This window comes from Egretta garzetta, unplaced genomic scaffold (genome assembly GCF_000687185.1).
Source record: "Egretta garzetta isolate BGI_Z169 unplaced genomic scaffold, ASM68718v1 scaffold53, whole genome shotgun sequence".
In the NCBI taxonomy this organism is placed as follows: domain Eukaryota; kingdom Metazoa; phylum Chordata; class Aves; order Pelecaniformes; family Ardeidae; genus Egretta; species Egretta garzetta.
In genome coordinates, this window is record NW_009259312.1 from 3,527,538 (window position 1) to 3,547,267 (window position 19,730).

Sequence of the window (19,730 nt, forward strand, 5' to 3'; positions counted from 1 at the left end):
AAGCCTTTTGTTTGATCTTTCTACCTCCTTTTACATTTTGTTCTCTTTTTTTTCTTGTATTGTGCAAGTGAAAGAAAAAAAAATAATCAAACCATTCCAGTGCCTAAAATGAAAGCTACGTACCAAGCAAACCATATAGCAAATAACTGGCGAACTCTTTTCTTCTGCAAGCATTCTGAACTCAAATCTAATGAAATGTAATTTTCTTAAATGTTTGATTGATCTTTCTATCATTGTGATTAGCACCTGTGTAACTAAATATTTACTATTGGGGCTCCAGGTTCCCCCAAACTCTACAGTACACTGTACAGTACTCAATCTTTTGCATAATCAGGGCCTTTCTGTTGTCACTATTTTAGTGTATATAGCCCATCTCTGTACTGTTAGATGTCTCTTTTGCTGTATCATGCCCACTAGCCATCTTTTGAACTTTATTTAAACAAAATTGTGATATTTCCATGAAATCCTTATGCTAAATTATCTCAAATATTTCTAAAAGATCTGCAAGTTTTCTTGCAGTTGGATTTTAGGACTGTATTTTTAGCCAACCAGTTGAACTCTTATCAGTCCATTGCTTTGCAACCAAATCCTGCAGACATTTTCACACATAAATACTATGTCATATGTCTCCCTATTGATGTAATATGACTTACTTCTACTTAATTTCATTGAAGATACTCATGAGCAAAATTGTTTGAATTTGCAGTATCAAAAATAGATTTAGAACTTTTTGTTTAGGAATCCAAGCTAGATAGTAAAGCAAACTAAACATACCTTCTGAGATACATACTCTAGTACTAATTATCTTTGCAGCAGTCTAACAAGAGGACTCCAGTTATGCAGCACATTTTATGAGTATTGTCCCATTTATTTACTGGGACCATTCACTTAACAAATAATTGCCCAAGCAGATCCCAGGCTGGTGCCTCTGATATCTAAAATATCTTCTGGTCAGCCAGTCACAAATGGTGTTCCTCAGGGCTCAGTATTGGGGCCAGTCTTGTTTAATATCTTTATCAATGACCTGGATGAGGGGATTGAGTGTTCCCTCAGCAAGTTTGCAGATGACACTAAGCTGGGTGGAAGTGTTGATCTGCTCAAGGGTAGGAAGGCTCTGCAGAGGGACCTGGACAGGCTGGATCAATGGGCTGAGGCCAATTGTATGAGGTTCAACAAGGCCAAGTATCAGGTCTTGCACTTGGGTCACAACAACCCCATACAACGCTACAGGCATGGGGAAGAGTGGCTGGAAAGCTGCTTGGCAGAGAGAGATCTGGGGGTACTGATTGACAGCCGGCTGAATATGAGCCAGCAGTGTGCTTGGGTGGCCAAGAGGGCCAGCAGCATCCTGGCTTGTATCAGCAATAGCGTGGCCAGCAGGAGCAGGGAAGTGATCGTGCCCCTGTCCTGGGCACTGGTGAGGCTGCACCTTGAATGTTGTGTTCAGTTTTGGGCCCCTCACTCCAAGAAGGACATTGAGGGGCTGGAGCATGTCCAGAGAAGGGCAACGAAGCTGGTGAGGGGTTTGGAGCCCAAGGCTGATGGGGAGAAGCTGTGGGCACTGGGTGTGTTCAGCCTGGAGAGGAGGAGGCTGAGGGGAGACCTTGTCGCTCCCCACAACTGCCTGACAGGAGGGGTGAGCTGGGGGGGGGGAGGTTGGTCTCTTCTCCCAAGTAAGAAGCAATAGAATGAGGGGAAATGGCCTCAAGTTGCACCAGGGGAGGTTTAGATTGGATATCAGGAAAAATTTCTTCACTGAATGTGTTGTCAAGTGTTGAAACAGGCTGCCCATGGAAGTGGTTGAGTCCCCATCCCTGGAGGTATTTAATAGACATCTAGATGTGGTGCTTAGGGATATGGTTTGGTGGTGGACTTGGCAGTGCTAGATTAGTGGTTGGACTTGATGATCTTAAAGGTCTTTTCCAACCCAAACAATTCTATTCTTTGATTCTGTTCTATGATAGCTGAACAATTTCTTGGTTTTAGGCTTTTACTTCCATGTCCTCTGCTTACATTGTTATCTTCTCATAAAGTAGTTAAAAAGTCTCACAAATATGTGTGGTACTTAAATCCATCCAGCCAGATTGCTTAAGGGAGTGGTGAGTTGTCTTCTTTTTAGCCAACTGTGTTTGCTGATAGCATAACATTAAGGGGAAAGATAACTTTGGATTTGCATATTTCAAATCTAGCGTTTTATTGCAGTTTAGAAAGTCAAATCAGTGCTTTGTGTGGAGTCTAGAACGTCTGCTCAGCTAAGAGGCAGTAACATCTGAACATGTTAACAGCATGCTGACTGCACAACTGCGGGTGGCTTTGAAGAGCTTTTTCCCAGTGAAAGCAAAGGGAAGCCAAGACTCTCTACCTGTTATGGCAGAGTACTGATGGACGAATGCTGTCCTGCAGAGGGCTGGCATAGGCTGCCTCAACCCAGCTGCCTTTCATCCCTTTTCCTCTTTCGGCCTTCTCAGGAGCACATCTTCAAAGGTCAACCCTCCCATCACCTTCTGGGAGCGATGCCTCCCTGCAGAGAGGGGCTTTAGTGTGGGGATGTGTGGCACCTGCCGTTTCGTTTTCTCAGGGACAACAGCAGCATTTGCCAGTGACCCTGGATTTCAGAAGCTTAAAGAGGACTTACTCGAGAACAAAAGTCATAACAGAAATAGACAGACTGTAAACCACTAAAGAGTCTACACACGTGCTGAGTTTGCTATCAGACTTTTGGGCTCTTGGCCAGGCCATTCAGCAAGCTTGTCAGTTCTCTGCTCCAGAAACCGCATCTCATGGCTTTGTGTTAGTGCTTGGATTAAATAAGAGTGACCTCTTCTCCTGTTTCAGGCCAGTCAGTGTGTGCAGTTCTCTTCCTTTCACGCTTTTTTCAAGTAGTTCAAACCAGGGTATACCTCTCTTCCAAAAGCATAGGCTTATCTAAAGACAATTACACATCTGAGGATTTTCTTCAGAGACTTCATGTCCTGCTGGAATATTCTCTATCTTCCTCCAGCAACATACAGACACATGAGTCAGTGACCTTGAGTATTCCATATGCCTTTAGCATCTGGCACATCTGTATGTCCCTGTGTTTCCAAGATCTGAAACCTTTCATAGGAAGTATTTCTTTTTTGAGGGCTGGCTGGTACCCAGGAAAGGATCTCTCCCAGCTGTCTCCCTGTGGTACGCAAATTATGGTAGGGGAAAGAGGACACCTCAGCTCCGATTCTGCCTGGGTAACCTGTTTTGTGCCAGGTTTCACTCTGCAGAGCATCTGGTTTCATTCACCTCCCAGAGAATCTTGTGATTGTGTCCTAGAGGTGCATACCCTGCCCAAATCACCCCTGTCCCTGTCTCTTCAGCTGCAGAGTAAGGGGAAGCAGAGAGATTAATACTCATTCTCTGAGTTACCATCTGTTTGTTCACTTGCCCTATAGTTCTATAACCATTGAGCATGTGGATCCATATCCTTCCTTGCACAACAAAACTATATCCAATTTAATCATCCAGTGGCCTCTCAAGCATACAGATAGCAACACTTATGTCATGCAAAATTCATAAGCTCCCCACACTTCTTGTCCCTCGATGCTAAAATATTCCAGTATTCCTTCGCAGATAGATATAAAATTTTGTTCTCATAAACAGAACATTTTCTGCTGAGAACTAACAGTAAGCTTTAGCCTGTTCAACTGTGTATTTAGAGACATGTTTTTGAGTTAAGAAATATGTTTTTCTTATTCCCAAGATAACAAGCTGTATTTCAGACTAGAGTGGCTTTATGTCCATTTAGAAGAAAATCTCCTAAGGGAAAATAAGGAGGAAGAAACTCCATTCAGGATCAAAATGGTGAAACTTTACAAAAGACCTGTTTATTCCAGAGACTGCATGCTTTTATCAAAAGGACACTATCTCCCAACATAGCCATAAAGGTTAGGCTCCAAGGCAATGTCTGTATTGAGTGGAGGCATCTCACAAAGCAGAAGCAATATTACAGTAGAGAATGCAGTCCCCAAAATTTTACAATGACAGTCAAACTGTCAAAGAAGACTTGAAGTAAAGCGTCTGTAGGATTAGGAAGGGTAACTTGATTGACTGAACTCTGTCCAGTGCAAGCACTGACTATGACTTGACCTTTGAGTCTGAAATTTTGAGATTAGGAAGATGGTCTGCAGGTTCTCAGTACCACCACAGCTGCATCCCACTTCAGAGCTGTTCAGGTCTCAGAGGAGCGTGCTCACTGCACAACAGCTTTCACATCTGGGGTGTCATAAGAATAAATACAAACCTGCAGTATTCGGTTGACCGGTAGTCATTAAAAACAAGAACAATAAGGAAAAATGTAAGTGAAAAAACCAACACCGCTTTCATGGAAGCTTCCTGGTTTTATGTCTTACGTTATAAACAGATAGTCTGGTGTGGGTTTGCCTGTGTTCTCTGTAGCAATTAAAAATATAATAACTGCCTATAAACACAGTGGGATGCTTGAGGGAGGAGCAGAGCTGCAGGTAGCTTCAGCTTCTGCTTTGCTTATGAACCCCAGTGATGCCGTGTCTCTGAAGGTGTTGCATGGCATGGAGCATAGCCCCCAGAGCAGCGTGGCCCTGCCGTGTTCGCCGGGGCTCGCTGCCACGGCCCGATGTTACCCCGTGCGTGGAGCTGTGCGGAGCAGAGGGGGATCAGCTGAGGATCCGAGAGAGTATCTGATATGTACCATGTTGAGTAACATCACTCGGAAACTGGTGCAGTTCATTTCCATGTTTCTAATAAACTAGAAACTTAAAATTCAGGACATTTCTTCATTAGGTGCCCATGGGTGTTATTGAAACTGAGATCTAAAGCAGAGTGAAAGGTCACTTCTTTCCCTTCACATCCAGAGAGTTTTGGCAGCTCACAGGTCTGTATGGGCATATGGGGAGGAAAGGGGAATTACTTAGGTCAGTCACCCTCAGGACTGTAGGCAAGTAAAAAATGAGCATGTGTCAAAAGTGACAGCTATGTCTGCCTTGAAGGGCCTGCTCCTATCAGCTGGAAAACTAAGGGCCAGTGATGGAGTGCTAAAACAGAGAGAAGTAACATTTTGGGTTAATCTGCCCCACATACAGCACATTTCACACTTACCTGATGAGACCATTTCTATCTTGTAAATAGTAATGTCTTTCCAAAGCCGTCATCCAGACTTCATACAAGGCAGGTTCCAAATGACAGGAATTTAACAGAGTATTAGTCATGCTGCAGAATGACTGAGGTAATGGCACACAAAGCTTAAAAGCGTTCAAAAGATACTAAAGCACAGTTTTAAATGTATCTGATCAGTAATAATAATAATTAATACAAAATGTCTCACCATAAATGTGCAAGCTGCTGTATGTAGAAGACCGCTGCCAAGCAACTCTGGTTTCTTATGCCAGAGGCATATGAACCTGAAGTCACCATTAGAGTTTTTGTCTGCAATAGTAGCAATTACTCATTTTATGTTTTATGATAATTCATGGGATATAAATACACACACCAATGCACACACATGCATCTGCTTTTGATCATTTTGCATATTTTTACCACAACATTTGTAGTACACTTTTGTGTAACTACAGACATATTTATATGGCAACTTCTGCATTGCCATTAAATGTACAGAGAACCAAAACCTTTTCTCAGTTACACTGCTGCAAGTAGAGTCAACCATTCTCCTGAACATTATCCTGGAGACGGTTATTGATACCATCGTGCTCATAGAGGGGTTGTATTTGCTTTGAACTCCAGTTAATAGGTAGCTGTAAAAGCACAATTTGCCACATAGTTCGCCTCTCTTCGCAGCTTTTCAGTGCGCAGAATTCGTGCATGTGTGTTTGCCCTTAGGAAGCCCTCCAAGGGCTCCTTGTTTAGCCTGTCCCCACATCGTATGAGCTGCTTGGGCAGCTGGCACTAATTGTTACCCTTGTTGACAGGCTCGGTAGAAAAGTGGAGCCTGAGGGCCATTTGCAATAGCCTCTCACTCCTGCATTTGATATACTTCGGAAACAAATGTACACACCGGGGCTTCTCGTGCCATACCTGGACTGTGGGGAGAGAGTTTTGTCTTTCGTTAGCTCTACTGGTATTTTTCAAAAACAACATTTACAAGAAGTCTTTTGAAGATGCAGAGTATTTGAAGGAAAGGGAGAGCTGGCTAGAATTTGCTCAACATGTGATCTCCTCAGCTTTTTGTCCCACTGTCTTTATCCATCTCCCCATCCCTAATAGCTCTGGGAATCTTCATCATCTCTTCTAAGCCCCTGGCTGATTTTAAAATCCCTCACTCACACATCTCTTCCAGGTTTTAAAAATCAGTGTTGTATAGAAGTTGCTTTGTTAGAGTCCTAGCATTTAATGTGGTTCTTTCTTCTCCATATAAAGGATAAACCCTTTCATCTTAGCAGACATTACCTTAATTTCTGCATCTGTCTCTCAAATAGTTTAATGTTTCAAACTCTGCTTCTAACCAAAGGCTTTCCTTAATTAGTTTCCAAGGCAACCATCTTGGCGACAATTCAGATGAACCAACTACAGGGAGAGGAAGGAAACACACTATCAAAATGAATAGTAATAGCACAATACCACTGTGCAAACAGGCGTTGTACATCACCAGAGACAGCGTGATAGTTCTGGTGTCTCGTAAGTTCATTTACAAGAGAAGGAGTCCTAACTCAGTAAAAGAAAAGCTGCACAACAGTATATGTCTTCTTTTTTTTTTTTTTTTCCCCACATCTGACTAAGCCAGGATTAATGGCCCTGGTGCGATATGAATCATGTATCTGGGGGAGTAAGAGAACCACTGGTGCTTTTCAGGGCCTCTCATGCACCAAGATGTTCCCAAGTGCATTTCATAGAGCAGTTACACTACAGTTTAAATAGCAAGATTTTTGGAGTGAGGACCACCCCACTGGGCTTTTTTAGCCCAGATGCTGGCGATGCAATATATAAGACACTAGCAACTGATAGCTACAGCCTTGCAGAGGGAAGTCCCTAAATATGAGGTCCCTAGGTGTAATCCAGAGCTATAGAGCATTTGCTCTGGGCTACAGATGGGTTTGGATCAGGCCATAGTATGGCAAAGTACTGTCCCAGTGCAAATCACTCACTGCTTGTAATTATACATGCATATGTGATTCCTGTCTCTTATCCCACCTTCACACCAGTGCAATTCCACTGGCCTCTGCGGAGCTACCAGGGGCAGCCTGGGCTAAATTTATAAAGAATCAGGCCCTATAAGACATCAACTAAACCTCAAATACAAATTCATCCCACAGTATTCAGCCAGCAAGATGGAAAACAGCATAACAATTTTAGAGGAAGTTAATGTTCCCAAGCTTAAAAAAAGCCCATGTTACTAAATTGAATTTATTTGTGTCACACCATGGGTGTGCATGTGTAGGTATAATAGCACATGTACTACTGAAGCTCATTCTTCCAAAACGTGTAATGAATAAAATTACCAACAATATACATAGACCCTGAAAAATACCCTGGGTATCTTCTATCTTGGGAGAATGCATGTAAAGAATCAGAAAAGAAAAATATTGCTGTAACTTTATTACCTCATATGAGTAAAACGGCCTCCCCTGCTGCAGAGACTTAGTAAAAATAAATTAACTCTTTGTAATCTCTTTCAGTTCATGGTTTATGCACCAAGTTATATGGGGAATATTGCAGAGTGCTGTTTATAGCAAAGCAGAATAAACCTTTCAAACTTCTTCAAAGCATTGAAAAGAGCACATTGAATGCCATTCTTGTCACAGTAAAATTCAACGTGTAATAAAAAATATAAGAAAATGTAACCTTGGTTTTCCTAGAGGAGGTTGCACTGATTATTTTTTTTTTCTTAATTTCATAGGATGTTTAAAAAGGAAAGGAAATGCTCAAAAGGAGGAAAAAAAAAAAGAATGGCTACTATTCAGTATTTTTCGGTCTGCCAGTGCTCTGCAGTACAAAACCCTTTCCAAAAGCTTCTCATGTGAGCATTGGGACTGAATTACTGCGACACTTCTGGGTTATATCCAAATAATAGTTTGAAGTGATCCTGACATGCAGTAATGGTTTATATAAGCAGAATTCTGTTTCCAAGGACTCTTGTTCAATTCCAGGGAATAATACTAGGATTTTACTCTGACATGCTGATTGGAGGTGTGGAGAAAATGGCAAATGTATGTGTTTTTAAAATGAAAACGGTGTACCTCAGTTTGCCTAATTTCTTCCTCTCTTCCCCCAGTGGATATACATCCTTTTATATTTTAAGCAGCTAAGACTGAAGGGGTTTAATTTACCATGTGGGATATGAGAAGGAGAAATAAGCACTGTTTATGTTTGTCTGAGATAGCAAGAGTGTACTCTTAGGAATGTTCAACGTAGAGTTTCACAGTACTGAAAGCCAAAAGGGACAATTAGATATCATCTCCTGTGTCATGGGGATCAGGCCCACGATGCAAAGGTCACTAAAGAACTGCTTGTTAATGGTGTGGATATGCCTTCAAACTGTATGACAGTGCTGAGGCATTTGTGATTCCCGCAGACGGTTTGGAAAACTAAGAATAAATGGAAGATTACTATTATTAATAGTCTTTGTGAAAGTGACTTTAGGTGCTGTGAAACTTAGTGAAGGATGTGAGTCTGGAAGTCAGTTCTGATAGCGCTGATTTTGATATAAATGATGTGGACTTGTAGGTCTACAGTGGGAGCATCCACAACTGCCACGAAGCAGGGAGGTGGTGTAAGTAAAGAGAGCGTAGGTGACGTTGGAAATGAGGATGTTATTGCGATGGGACCACGTTACATTGGGTAGGAGCTGGTTGCATTGTAGATTGAAGGAAATTTAACCATGAATGTCGCTAGGGAAAGGCAATCAAGTCTAGCAGTACAGCCAGGTTCACATTTCTGAGCTAAGAAGAATTGACTAAGAAATGCTGGTGTCTTTCGAAAAGGTGGTTGTGTGTCAGTGAAAAGCATGCGATGGTTACTGAGAAGCTTACCCATCTGAGCAGTTAACATAAATTCCTGTTCTCTTGGGCTCTCTAGGTATCAGAGCAGAGATAGCAGCAGTACCTATTCTCAGGTTAGCAAAACTTCATGTCTCTTCTCAGAGGTGGTGAACTGAGGCTTGAGCAGCAGCAGATGCATTTCCACAGGGCCTTGCCTGATGAACAAAAGGGGCCCTTGACGGGGTGAGGTGCAAGATGGATGAATATTTCAGAATTTGTCAGAAGCAGTAGGAAGACAGAATACATCAGGGATCTTTGTGTACCTTTCCTGTCAGCTAATATGAATTTCAGTTTCCTTGGACTCTTTGGAAGATCCATGTAGAGAAACAGAAGTTGCGGAGTCCCAAGTACACTACGAAATCAGTTGTCTTCAAAAAAGTTATCCCAGCTTTGATGACAACAATGCATCGAAAAGCTTTTGAACATCATACCAAAAATTTGTGTCAGATCATAGAACCCAAATCCCTTGATGTCATGGTTGCTGACCTTCTGGTAGTGTCTGACCTGAGAAGGGTTATAGCCAAGAAAGAGGGAGGAAGACAAAACACTGAACCAGCAGATCTAGAAGATGAAACCAATGAGGAGAGTACCGTAGTGTGGTTTGTCAGTGTTGAATTAAAGGAGTTCTGGCACTAAACACAGCAAGCTTATTCTGATTTGAAATTTCTTGTACACATTTGTTTTTCGGTTGTTTTCTGTGAGATCTGAAGCTTCTATGTGAAATTTCAGGTGCGTTTTGAACTTAAGATTTCACAGAGGCTTGAGAAAGTACTGGAACCACTGTGAAATTACCTTGGATGTAAAATCACTCCATTATGAGTATTTTTTAAGGGAGGATATTTCTCAAAGAATATATTAGAACTGTGTAGGCAATTAAAATGTGATCTCCTTCCTAAAATGACCTATGTGTGGAAATCACTGCTGCAGAGTAACGTATTTAATTAAGTCATTTGCTTCCCATAAATACACCTGCAAAAATTCCTCCAGAACACGACTGGATTTTTACTTTATTCATCCCATTCAAGAAGCTAATGAATTCACTAAGAAAAATTTCTGCAACACATCCTTCAAGAAAGCTTGCTGGGAATAAGTATCTTCTCTTGAGGCTATCTTGGCAAAATAAGGGGCAAAGGTCTTGGCAATTTTGAGCATCCCTTTCATATGGTACAAAAATTTTTGTTGTGATTGTAAAAACCCCCCATATCTGATCTTGTTTTTAGTGAAATAGCTCAAGTGATGAAGGGTGGCTTAAGTTTTGATTTTGACATGAAGGTCCTTTGTATTGAAGGACATGGCTTGTGAAGAAAGATGCAGTCCTGAGAGATCTCACGCTGTCCTCATCTGTCCAAACAAAGGAGAGACTCTGATATAAAGAAAAGTTTATTTAATGAATTTTATTTGGCTTAAAGAGTAAACAATTGTGATTATGAATGTCATTTACCGGGGATCATAAAATTCTTCATCTTGGTGTCCTCCAGGGTCTGATGTTTTGCAGTAGAATATGCCCTTTAACAGTAACCGTGCCAACAGATTAGTTAATCTGACCATATTGCTAAGTCACACCAAGGAAAATTAATTTAGGAAAATTGTTTCAGGGCACAGAAAATTCGCAGAAAAGTTTGTCATCACACTGAAAGAAATTAGGAGAAAGTATCATGCCCTCAGAACCAGTGCTGCAGTTTGTAATTTTTTTCCTAAGTAGTTTCTAATGTAACCTATGCACAAATTAAATGCATATTCCACTACACAATCTTCAATCAGCAAATGTCAGATTAGTTTTGGGAAAAGAAAGTTTAGCCATATGGAGCGAGAATGAAGTACAATACAGCTTTCAGCTGTTGCGTTTAATTACCCTCCAAGGACTAACATGCACAACCATCATCTATCTGAAGATGGCCTAAAAGTAAAATTTCACTCTTGATGTGACTATCATCAAGGAGAGACTCAAGGGAGAGAAGGGCATAAGAAGGGGGGTAGAGAGGGGAAAACTCTAATAAAATGCTTCAGAGGCATCTCAGATTGCTGCTTCCACCATGCGCATTTTTGTCCCCTTGTTCTAGGAGAGTCCTGTTCTCTAGGAGATTATCTCCCATGAGAGATACACTGCGGAAGAGCCAAAAGCTGTTTGAGGGATCTTTTACAAGCCCAAACAAATGATCTTGGTGCTATGCTATAGAGGAAAGTAGGATTTTGGGTATGAGATGTAGTCACACATCTGTAAGGTGGCAGTTGCATGGAAGTAAAATTCTTAGGTCGATATACTGCACAAAAATACAAAATCCAGCGATTGGGACTGTGTCTGGATTTGTGACATTCCCTAAAGGACGTGAAGCCTCTGAAATAGTGGATGAATTAATCTCAACTATATATGCAGTTATTTTTATCTGCAACAAATAATACATGTGTAGAATCTTCATCTTAATATTTAATACATTCTTCATTTAATATTTAACTCAATATAGTATTCATTCTTCATATAAATGAAATCATTGTTTACTGCATATTTTACAGCATCACAGTCCCTGGTGGCCAGATTCCCATCCCATTAATACTAACTGAAGAAATAAATTGCCTTCCCTGGGTTTGCACTACAATTACAATCCTGAGGTTTTGACCCTTTGTATGAGGGAAGCCGCTTATAGCAAACATGGAAATGGCTTTTTTTTCCTTGGAATTAAAGGCAGGACAAGTATCACATGTTGGATGTGACATATCTTTTGCCACTGCAGGATTGCAGTTCTTTTGGAGCCTCATATATTGATGCTGGTATGGTTGTTATGATAGAAAGGGACAAAATCACGACACCATAAAAGCTATTATTTATAAATTTACTGAGGGAAGATCGAGTCTTGTCCAGTGTTTATAATCCTCAAAGGAAACTCTCTTGTTCTGTGGGAGCGTGTGTGTAAATTGGAAAACAGGGCAGTGGGCTCTGCAAACTTACAGTAAAATGGATCTACTGAGGTTGCAAGGGATTTTACTTTTACCATGCCATCTGGTGAGATGAGGAAAATCCTGTTCACATTTCAGGAGAGCTTTTCTTTTCTGTTCTGCTCCTATTTTTCCTACTTCTATCTGGAAAATTTACATGACAAGGGGTGACCTGTGCAAAGTAAACATAGTGAGGAATGATTCGGTATGGCTGTCAAATGCTGTTGCACCTTTGCTCACATGATGACACTGTAGAAGGTAACTACATTGCTGCTAACAGTGCATTGACCCCAGAGAACTGAAGTGTGGTGGCTGCAAGCCCCATGGGCAGCTCCACACTCCAGGAGGGTCTACAGGAGTGCGAGGGAGCCCAGGGAGAGGACTCTGGTTTCCAGCTGAAGGGCTGCTTCAGGTTCTCCTTTTTTTAAGTGGTAGAAACAGAGCTGAGCTGCAGCACATTGCAGATGCTGCTCAAGATAAGCTAAACATCCTTGCTAACATACTGACAAGAACTTTTGGGGCCTTGACTTCAGCTTTTATTGAGCTAATTGGATTGTCACCCTGATACACTGTTCCTCTCCTTCCTTAAGTGTGTCCTGAAGTCCAAATTAGCCAGTGCCACTGGTCCGGTAGGGTGCTGCATCACAGGGCACATCTTTTCAATCATTCAATCCAATATCAGGTAGGAGCTGCTTAGATTTAAGATAAGATCTAAGTAACTCCATCCTCAGAACAGAAATTCTATCAATAAGGATAAAAACTAGAAAACACCTGACCTGATACCCAGGAGAGAAGACAGCATGCTCCACAACAATTTAGGCTTGCCAGACAGTTGTTGCTCTGCTTGACACCCGTGCTATTCCCACAAAGTGCGGTCAACACTGATAGCTGATCCTGATGATGATGGTGAAATTTTTTTAGACCTGAGTCCATTTATCTGGTTTGCTTGTTTGCTGCTGAAAAGAAAGAGTTGTGCCATCACTTCTGGCATTTGCACACTGCTTTGAAGGCAAAGGTGTCATAATTTTATTTCTATAGCAATGTATAAAGTCGCATTACAGCTCAACTGGAGGTAGCTAAGCTCTCCGGTCCTCAGAAACTTAAATGTATACTTAAAAATCAGTAGAAATCCTTGAAGTTAAATGAGTTTTTTTGCAAAAGTGAAACCTGAATTAGTGGATGAATAACCTCAACAAAGACAACAAAATCCTTTTTTACTCTGAGCTTATATGAAATCTCATTTTCCTTGCTGTCTTTTCAAAACCTAGGAAAGAAGAGTTCTAGAGCTAAACTGCCTCATTGTTCCCAGATATGGTTGAAATGGAAAGACACATTACAGCAGGTCAGATCTCTGCCTGTCATTCCATTTAAGTGGCGTATTTCTGCCACTTGTCAGGTATGAAAAGCACAGTAAAAATCTTTAGACCTTCTTTGTGGCAATACTGCCTGTCAGCATCAGTATTTTATGTTATGGAAAGATCTAATAGACTCATAAAATATCAGGGGTTTGAGCTGTAGATGAGGTAGTCTGTACTTTTGTGATCTAATTTTTTTCTTTCTTTTTTCATTTGTAAATAAAGGATGATAAATAACTTTGATTAAACAGACTAAACTGACCAGATGGCAATAGATTCAAATGAAGGGAAGATGAGCTCCAAACAGGTATTAATTGGACATGGTAGTTTTCTTTTCACTGCTGCCAAAATCGTGATAGCTGCTTTTCTAGGTAAAAGCGCAAGCATATCCTCTTAGCCCATTTTTTTCAATGACTCTTTAAAATCAAAGCCCACAGAGGCAGTCAGGTGGATTTAAAAGTGACTGAACTGCTGGGCTTAGAGGGTTGTGATCAGCAACACAAAGGCCAGCTGGAGGCTAGTTACTATTTGGAGTACCCTAATGGTACTGGGGCTAATACTGTTTAACCTCTCTATTAATGATCTGAAGGTTATGGGATGGAGTGCACTCTCAGCAAGTTTGCAGATGATACCAAATTAGGAGGAGCGTTTGACACACCAGGTGGTTGTACTGCAGTACTTTGACAGGCTGGTGAAGTGGACAGAGAGGAACCTCGTGAAGTTCAACAAAGAAATGCAAAGCCCAACACCTGGGGGAGAAATAAATCCATGCACCAGTACAGACTGGGTAGAGGCTTCCTGGCTGGAAAAAAGCTCTGTGGGATCTTTGGGTCCTGATAGGCAAGCTGAGCATGAGCCAGCACTGCCCTCTCACAGCAAAGTGATGATAGGATGAGCGTGGTCAGCAGGTCAATAGTGGTGATCCTTCCCCTCTGCTCAGCACTAGTGAGGCCGCATCCGAAGTGCCAGGTACAGTTCTGGGCTCAGTAGTATAGGAAAGACATGGACATCCTGGAGCAAGTCCATTGAAGGGCCCCTGGGACCATTAAGGGTCTGGAGCATCTGACGTACAAGGAAAGGCTGAGAGAACTTGGGTTATGTAGCCTGGAGAGGAGGAAGCTCAGGGGGGATATTAATAATGTCTGCAAATACCTGATGGGAAGGAATGAAGAAGATGGAGCCAGACTTTTCTCAGAGAGTCTCACTGAGTTTCAGAGTCTCAGCGGTGCCCAGTGACAAGACAAGAGGTAAGGGCACAAACCGAAATGCAGGGAATTCTGTTTAAACATAAGAAAAATAATTTTTACTGTGAGGGTAGTCAGACACTGAAACAGGCTGCCCAAAAAGCCTGTGGGATCTCTGTCTTTGGGGATGTTGAATGCCTGGCTGGACACGGTCCCGAGCAGCCTGCTCTAGCTGCCCCTGCTTTCAGCAAGGGGGTTGGAATAGACAATCTCTAGAGGCCCCTGCCAACCTCGCCTGTTCTGTGATTGCCTCCATCCATAAAAGAAAAATTACCTTCCCTTTTATGAATCAGAGACAACCACTGATATTTTCAAAAGACAAAATATGACTGCTCAGTCCCACGTACCAAACTTGCACTATTCTTCCATCACTTGATTTCTTTTGAGCCCACACTCTGTTATTACCTCTCTAGTACCTTGTCAAGTCCTTGGAGAAATATTCCAGCGTAACCCCCAGATCTGTCTCCATCACTACTGTTTAAAATGGCTTCCCTGCCTTGACTTTCATCTAAGAGTTTGCCAGTCTCCTCGTAATGCGCCCTTCACCCTTAACTCCAACATTTAATTTTCATGGCCAAAAAACCCAGATCCATGTTCTAGACCAGGAACTAGCTGTGATTGTGAGTAGGGAATAAGTCAAAAGGTAACGGAGTAATTGTGAGGTTAGTATTAAAATTATTTAGCTTCCTCTTCACCATCCTTCCTCTTAGGTGTTGTGTAGTACATCATGAGAGAATCATCATTGCTTTAGAAATATCATGATGCTCCATGCCAATTTAATTTTAGCCAGTTAATTTCTATAATGCTAGTTTCCAAAGCTGAAAAAAAGTGTAAAAGCTAAGGCAAAAAACTGTAGCTGCCTATTTATTATCATGATGACTGATGCAGTGGAAACAAAGTTGTCTTTATGCTTTCATTCAAAAAAATTACTTCCCCAGGCAAATGCAAAACTAAAATTGGCAATGCTGACTTAATTTCTCAAATCTGGCATATAGGTCTGTACTTCCAGTAAGCCTGGTGCTGGCCAGCAGATTTGACTTTTATCTTAAAACCAGATACATTTTAATTATGTTCCATCTAGATTTTCTCTTAATTAATTGGAAATATCCGAAGAGTTAATTACAAATACAAACTTTATTTGATTCTGTATCAAACCTGACATTATGATCTTTTTTATCTACAAGGCAAGAATTATGTGGGATCAGAAGTCTGAATTATTCATGATAGTTCCCAGCCTTTTTTTTTCCCCTCCTCCTTTGTTCAGTATAAAATCTTAGAAGCTTTTCTTTCAGTCAAGGTGAAAGCAATATTAAGTCTTGGAAGTGAAACTTAGCAAAGCCTTGTAGCGCCGTGAAATCCTTGTCCTGTAATCCCAGCTTTCCATTCACCACCACTATTCAATATCCCACTTTCTGTAAAAGCTTCACAATATATAGGCAGTTGATGAGATTTGTTATATTCCTGTTTTTCTTCTTCATGAAAAAAGCCTTATCCATCCCTTCGCTCTCCTCGGAGTAACACCGATGCCCGTGGTTGTTTCTGATGGGCTTGCTAATCCAGCAGGTCCATTCAAGCTGCTGGACAGTTGGTAGAGGGCGGAAAGTGAGGGAAGAGGAGGGTTGTGGTTGTTAAGATTTAGGACAGCAGGTGTAGTGAATTTTAAAAACATTTTTCAGATCCAGTTAAGTAATTAATGAACTAACATGGTTGATTGTGTAGGACGCTGGACCTCTCCAAGGGACTAAACAGAATTCTTTCTGGCCATTTTGGAGACATGACAACAGAAGAGATGGAAGTTGAGTCTGAGCTATGCTAATGAGTCCTACATTTCCTGTTGGCAGTATTGCTCCTGATGCCTGTAGCAGCTCCGTGTATGTTTTCCTTACAGCCTCTGACTTCATCTGTTGTGGTACTTTTCTCTTAAATAAACACATTTCTGGACAGAAATGTAAAAGCTTTCTTATTTTTTATTAAGGTTAAAATGACAAAGAATATTGTTTTTCAAGTTCTTTGTCTCTAACCTTTAAAAGTAAATCATTGCCTTTAAGGTGAAATTAAAACACACCGAGAATTCAGTATGCAGATTGCACACGCACCAGATGATCTGAAGGAAGCCTGCACATTTCCATAGAAAACAAATGTGAGTGTAGGAAAGCAGATACTTTTACCAACAGAGTGTACATACAGTTCTCAAGAGGGCCTGAACAGCAATTTATTTTCAGACTGCTGGAAGTATGCAAATTCCTACAGAATTAAATGTGAATTTAAAAGAAATGGCATCTGTTAAGGACAAGACAACCCAAAGAGGCAATTGGGAACTTAATAATTTAATCAAGAACTTTAACAGGCTCAGCAGTCTATCTAAAGTCAATGACTCAAATGTCATCTGTTTTTAGCAAAGACATAAGTGGTCATGTTGAAAAGGTGTCTTTCAGAGTATCGCACCCAGAGCGTTTATCTGTGACCATGGAGAAGTACGTTAGTATGGTATGTATAGATTTTCAGATGGTTCTCCATCAAAAAGCGTCATCTGTTCTCTTGAGCTGCTCGCAGGGTATAGTCAGTGATACACCTCTGGTGTATCGCCAGCACTGTTTGTTATTTTTAACTTCTATTAGTTTAACCCAGCAAGCCTCAGTAAGTTTGCTTCTGTCCTGACACAACACGTAATCACCACAATTATTAATTAAATTCTTACTGCTGGACATAGTTCCACCTGATGGTTGTGGGACTGGATGGATGTTACTGGGATTATAATCTGAGGCAAGAGAAAGTGCTAAGTGCAGCAGCATAATCTTGCACAAGGAGTATTGCTGGTGAGCCAGCTGCGTAGACACGGGAACTGTGTTTTTTCCTCCTTTCTGCAAAAGCACAGCATTACTGGGGTGGGGATGAGCACACAGGATGGCAGAATTCAGGCTTGCCAGACCGTGCTGCCTCCACTTCTCCCCGTTACCCTTACAGAATCCAGCTGCTCAGTTCATCCTGCTGCTTTTTTGTCTCTTAGTGATTCCATTTAATGACTCCATTTGTACAGAGAGATCCCCAAGTGGGGTCAGGGAGGGCAGGAGATGTTGGTTTAGTGGAATGTGCAACATCACATTTAGTATAAATTTTGGCTAAACACGTAAGGTCAGATGTGTCCGCTGAGATGCACTGGAAGCGACAAGTTTTCAGGCCTTTTGAAAGCTGTCAAAAGGCAATAAAGGTCACTGCTTACAACTTTAGGAATTTAACTTTAAGCGTTCATATATGACAAGGCTTGGCCAGGGTTCTCATGGCAGGAAATCCCCTGTACAACCTGGAGCCTGCTGAGCCCCGCTGTGCTGGTACAGTTTAATAAACAGTGAAGTGGCTGGGCTGTGTCACCCGCCTGTCACACTCCACAAACAAGGAACAAAGTAAACAGATATGGTGTTACCTCATTTCAGAGCAGAAATACTTGAAGTGATAACTAAAATTAACCTGGTCAGCAGGGGAGATGCTGTGATGACAAGGGTGAGTTTGCCAGGTAGGGTCATCTCCACAAGCGGAGTCTTCTCAGCCCTGTGAGTTGCTCCTCTTTGTACTCTGCGTGTGTGTTTTTAAAACACAAATGACTGCACTGTGTCTGTAATACTCACGCTGCTCATGGATTGAGCACAGAGGGTTACCAAAATATTCATTCTATGGTGTTTTCCACTAGTTAAGGGTCATCCTTTCACAACTGAATATATGTAATTTTTTTCTTCACACAGGTTGTAATCCTCGGCAAACATTCTAGAGGCTATCACTACATGTTAGCTAACCTGGTAAGAACTTTTCTTTATTACAAGTATAGATAAGGTTTAAAGGGTAATATATTCTGTTCAGATTGTGGCAACTTTAATCAGCAAAAGAGGAAATAGATGGATGAGTTGTTGGATTTTGAGAAGTTACTTCAGTAAATACTAGAACTGGTGTGTTGTAGCCATTTGTACTCAATTATGGTCTTTCTTTTGTCTAAGAAGCTCATATCCTCTACTAATTTTAAAATAATAGTTTAATTACATGTTTTCCACTAATTTTTATCCTCATAAGACACTTGATAACCATAATCTTCTATGTAACATAGTTGAAATTTAAGCACTCCAGGAAAAATAATTGTAGCATATTTGTGTATAAAATGAGTGGTAAAAAGCTACAAATCAGAACAATTCCATCAAGTAAACCAGCCAGGCTGTTTAGCTGCTCTTTTGTGTTTCCAGGTGTGGGGTGGTGCCTGTGTACGTGTTGACGTACCAGGACAAGGCAGTACATTTTTATCCTTATCAGAGCTTCTTCTGGATTCTAGAATTTACTTTCAAGGATGTTTATGATGCTGGTGAAACACCATCTGCTAGAGTTCCTTAGAAAAGGTCTTGTATTGTAATTGATCTTGCAGGAAGACTAATTTTTGGGTTCTGCGTCTACTGTGAGTGGAAAAATGTCTTCCCAAAACTCACACTTTCAAGTTAGCATTCCCACCTAGGATTCTCTGTATCCTTGTTTTGGTGTGATTAAAGCAGAAAGGACAAATTTTAAAATACGCTTATTTTGTAGAAGTACTGTATACTTTAAGTTATGTCATTTTGCATTATAAGAACCATTCATGATCTCACTGATTAGTGTGTGCATAAAAATACAGGGGTTCTTATTCTGGGTTACCTTTTAGCATGTGTAACCATTGACATTCAGATAAACATGACTGCAATCAAGTCGTACTAATCAAAAAGACACCAATTTACTGCCTCAGGTATAAATAACAACAGTGGGAGAGAATCATACCATTCTGTCTGCAAGTGAAACGTTAAGTAATGCTGTGACGGAGAACTGCCTAGCAAGGAGGTGTGCGCTTTGCCTCCGTAGAACAATATGGGTGTTAAGTGGTTTTCTGCTCCCAGCACTCAACCTTCACGCACACTTTGCCGTACAAGTGGGATTGAGGTCTTTGACCAGTTTTCACCATGATGAGGAGAAAAGAGGGAATAGTGCTTCAAGTTTCCCCACTGTTTGCTTTCTGACCAGTGAATGTTCTGTACCACATTGCCACAACACAGCAGGGCAGTTTTCTGTTGCAAAGGTCTGAACAAGAAGTTATTTTAAATTCTATTCTGTGGCGCTATCACAGTCCCAATTGTGATAGTAATTGTCTCCTTGGAAGAGTATTTTCAGCTAACAAGAGGGAAATTAATCAGTTTCTT

At 41.1% G+C, this 19,730-nt stretch overlaps 1 protein-coding gene across 1 annotated transcript in view; it reads left to right on the forward strand.

Annotated features, from left to right (window-relative positions):
- Positions 1-19,730, forward strand: part of GRIA3 (glutamate ionotropic receptor AMPA type subunit 3) — a 166,443-nt gene that overhangs the window by 71,342 nt on the left and 75,371 nt on the right. The window contains exon 4 of the mRNA XM_035891946.1: positions 18,267-18,320. Within this exon, the coding sequence (XP_035747839.1) occupies positions 18,267-18,320 (54 nt within the window). The remainder of the gene's footprint in view (positions 1-18,266; positions 18,321-19,730) is intronic.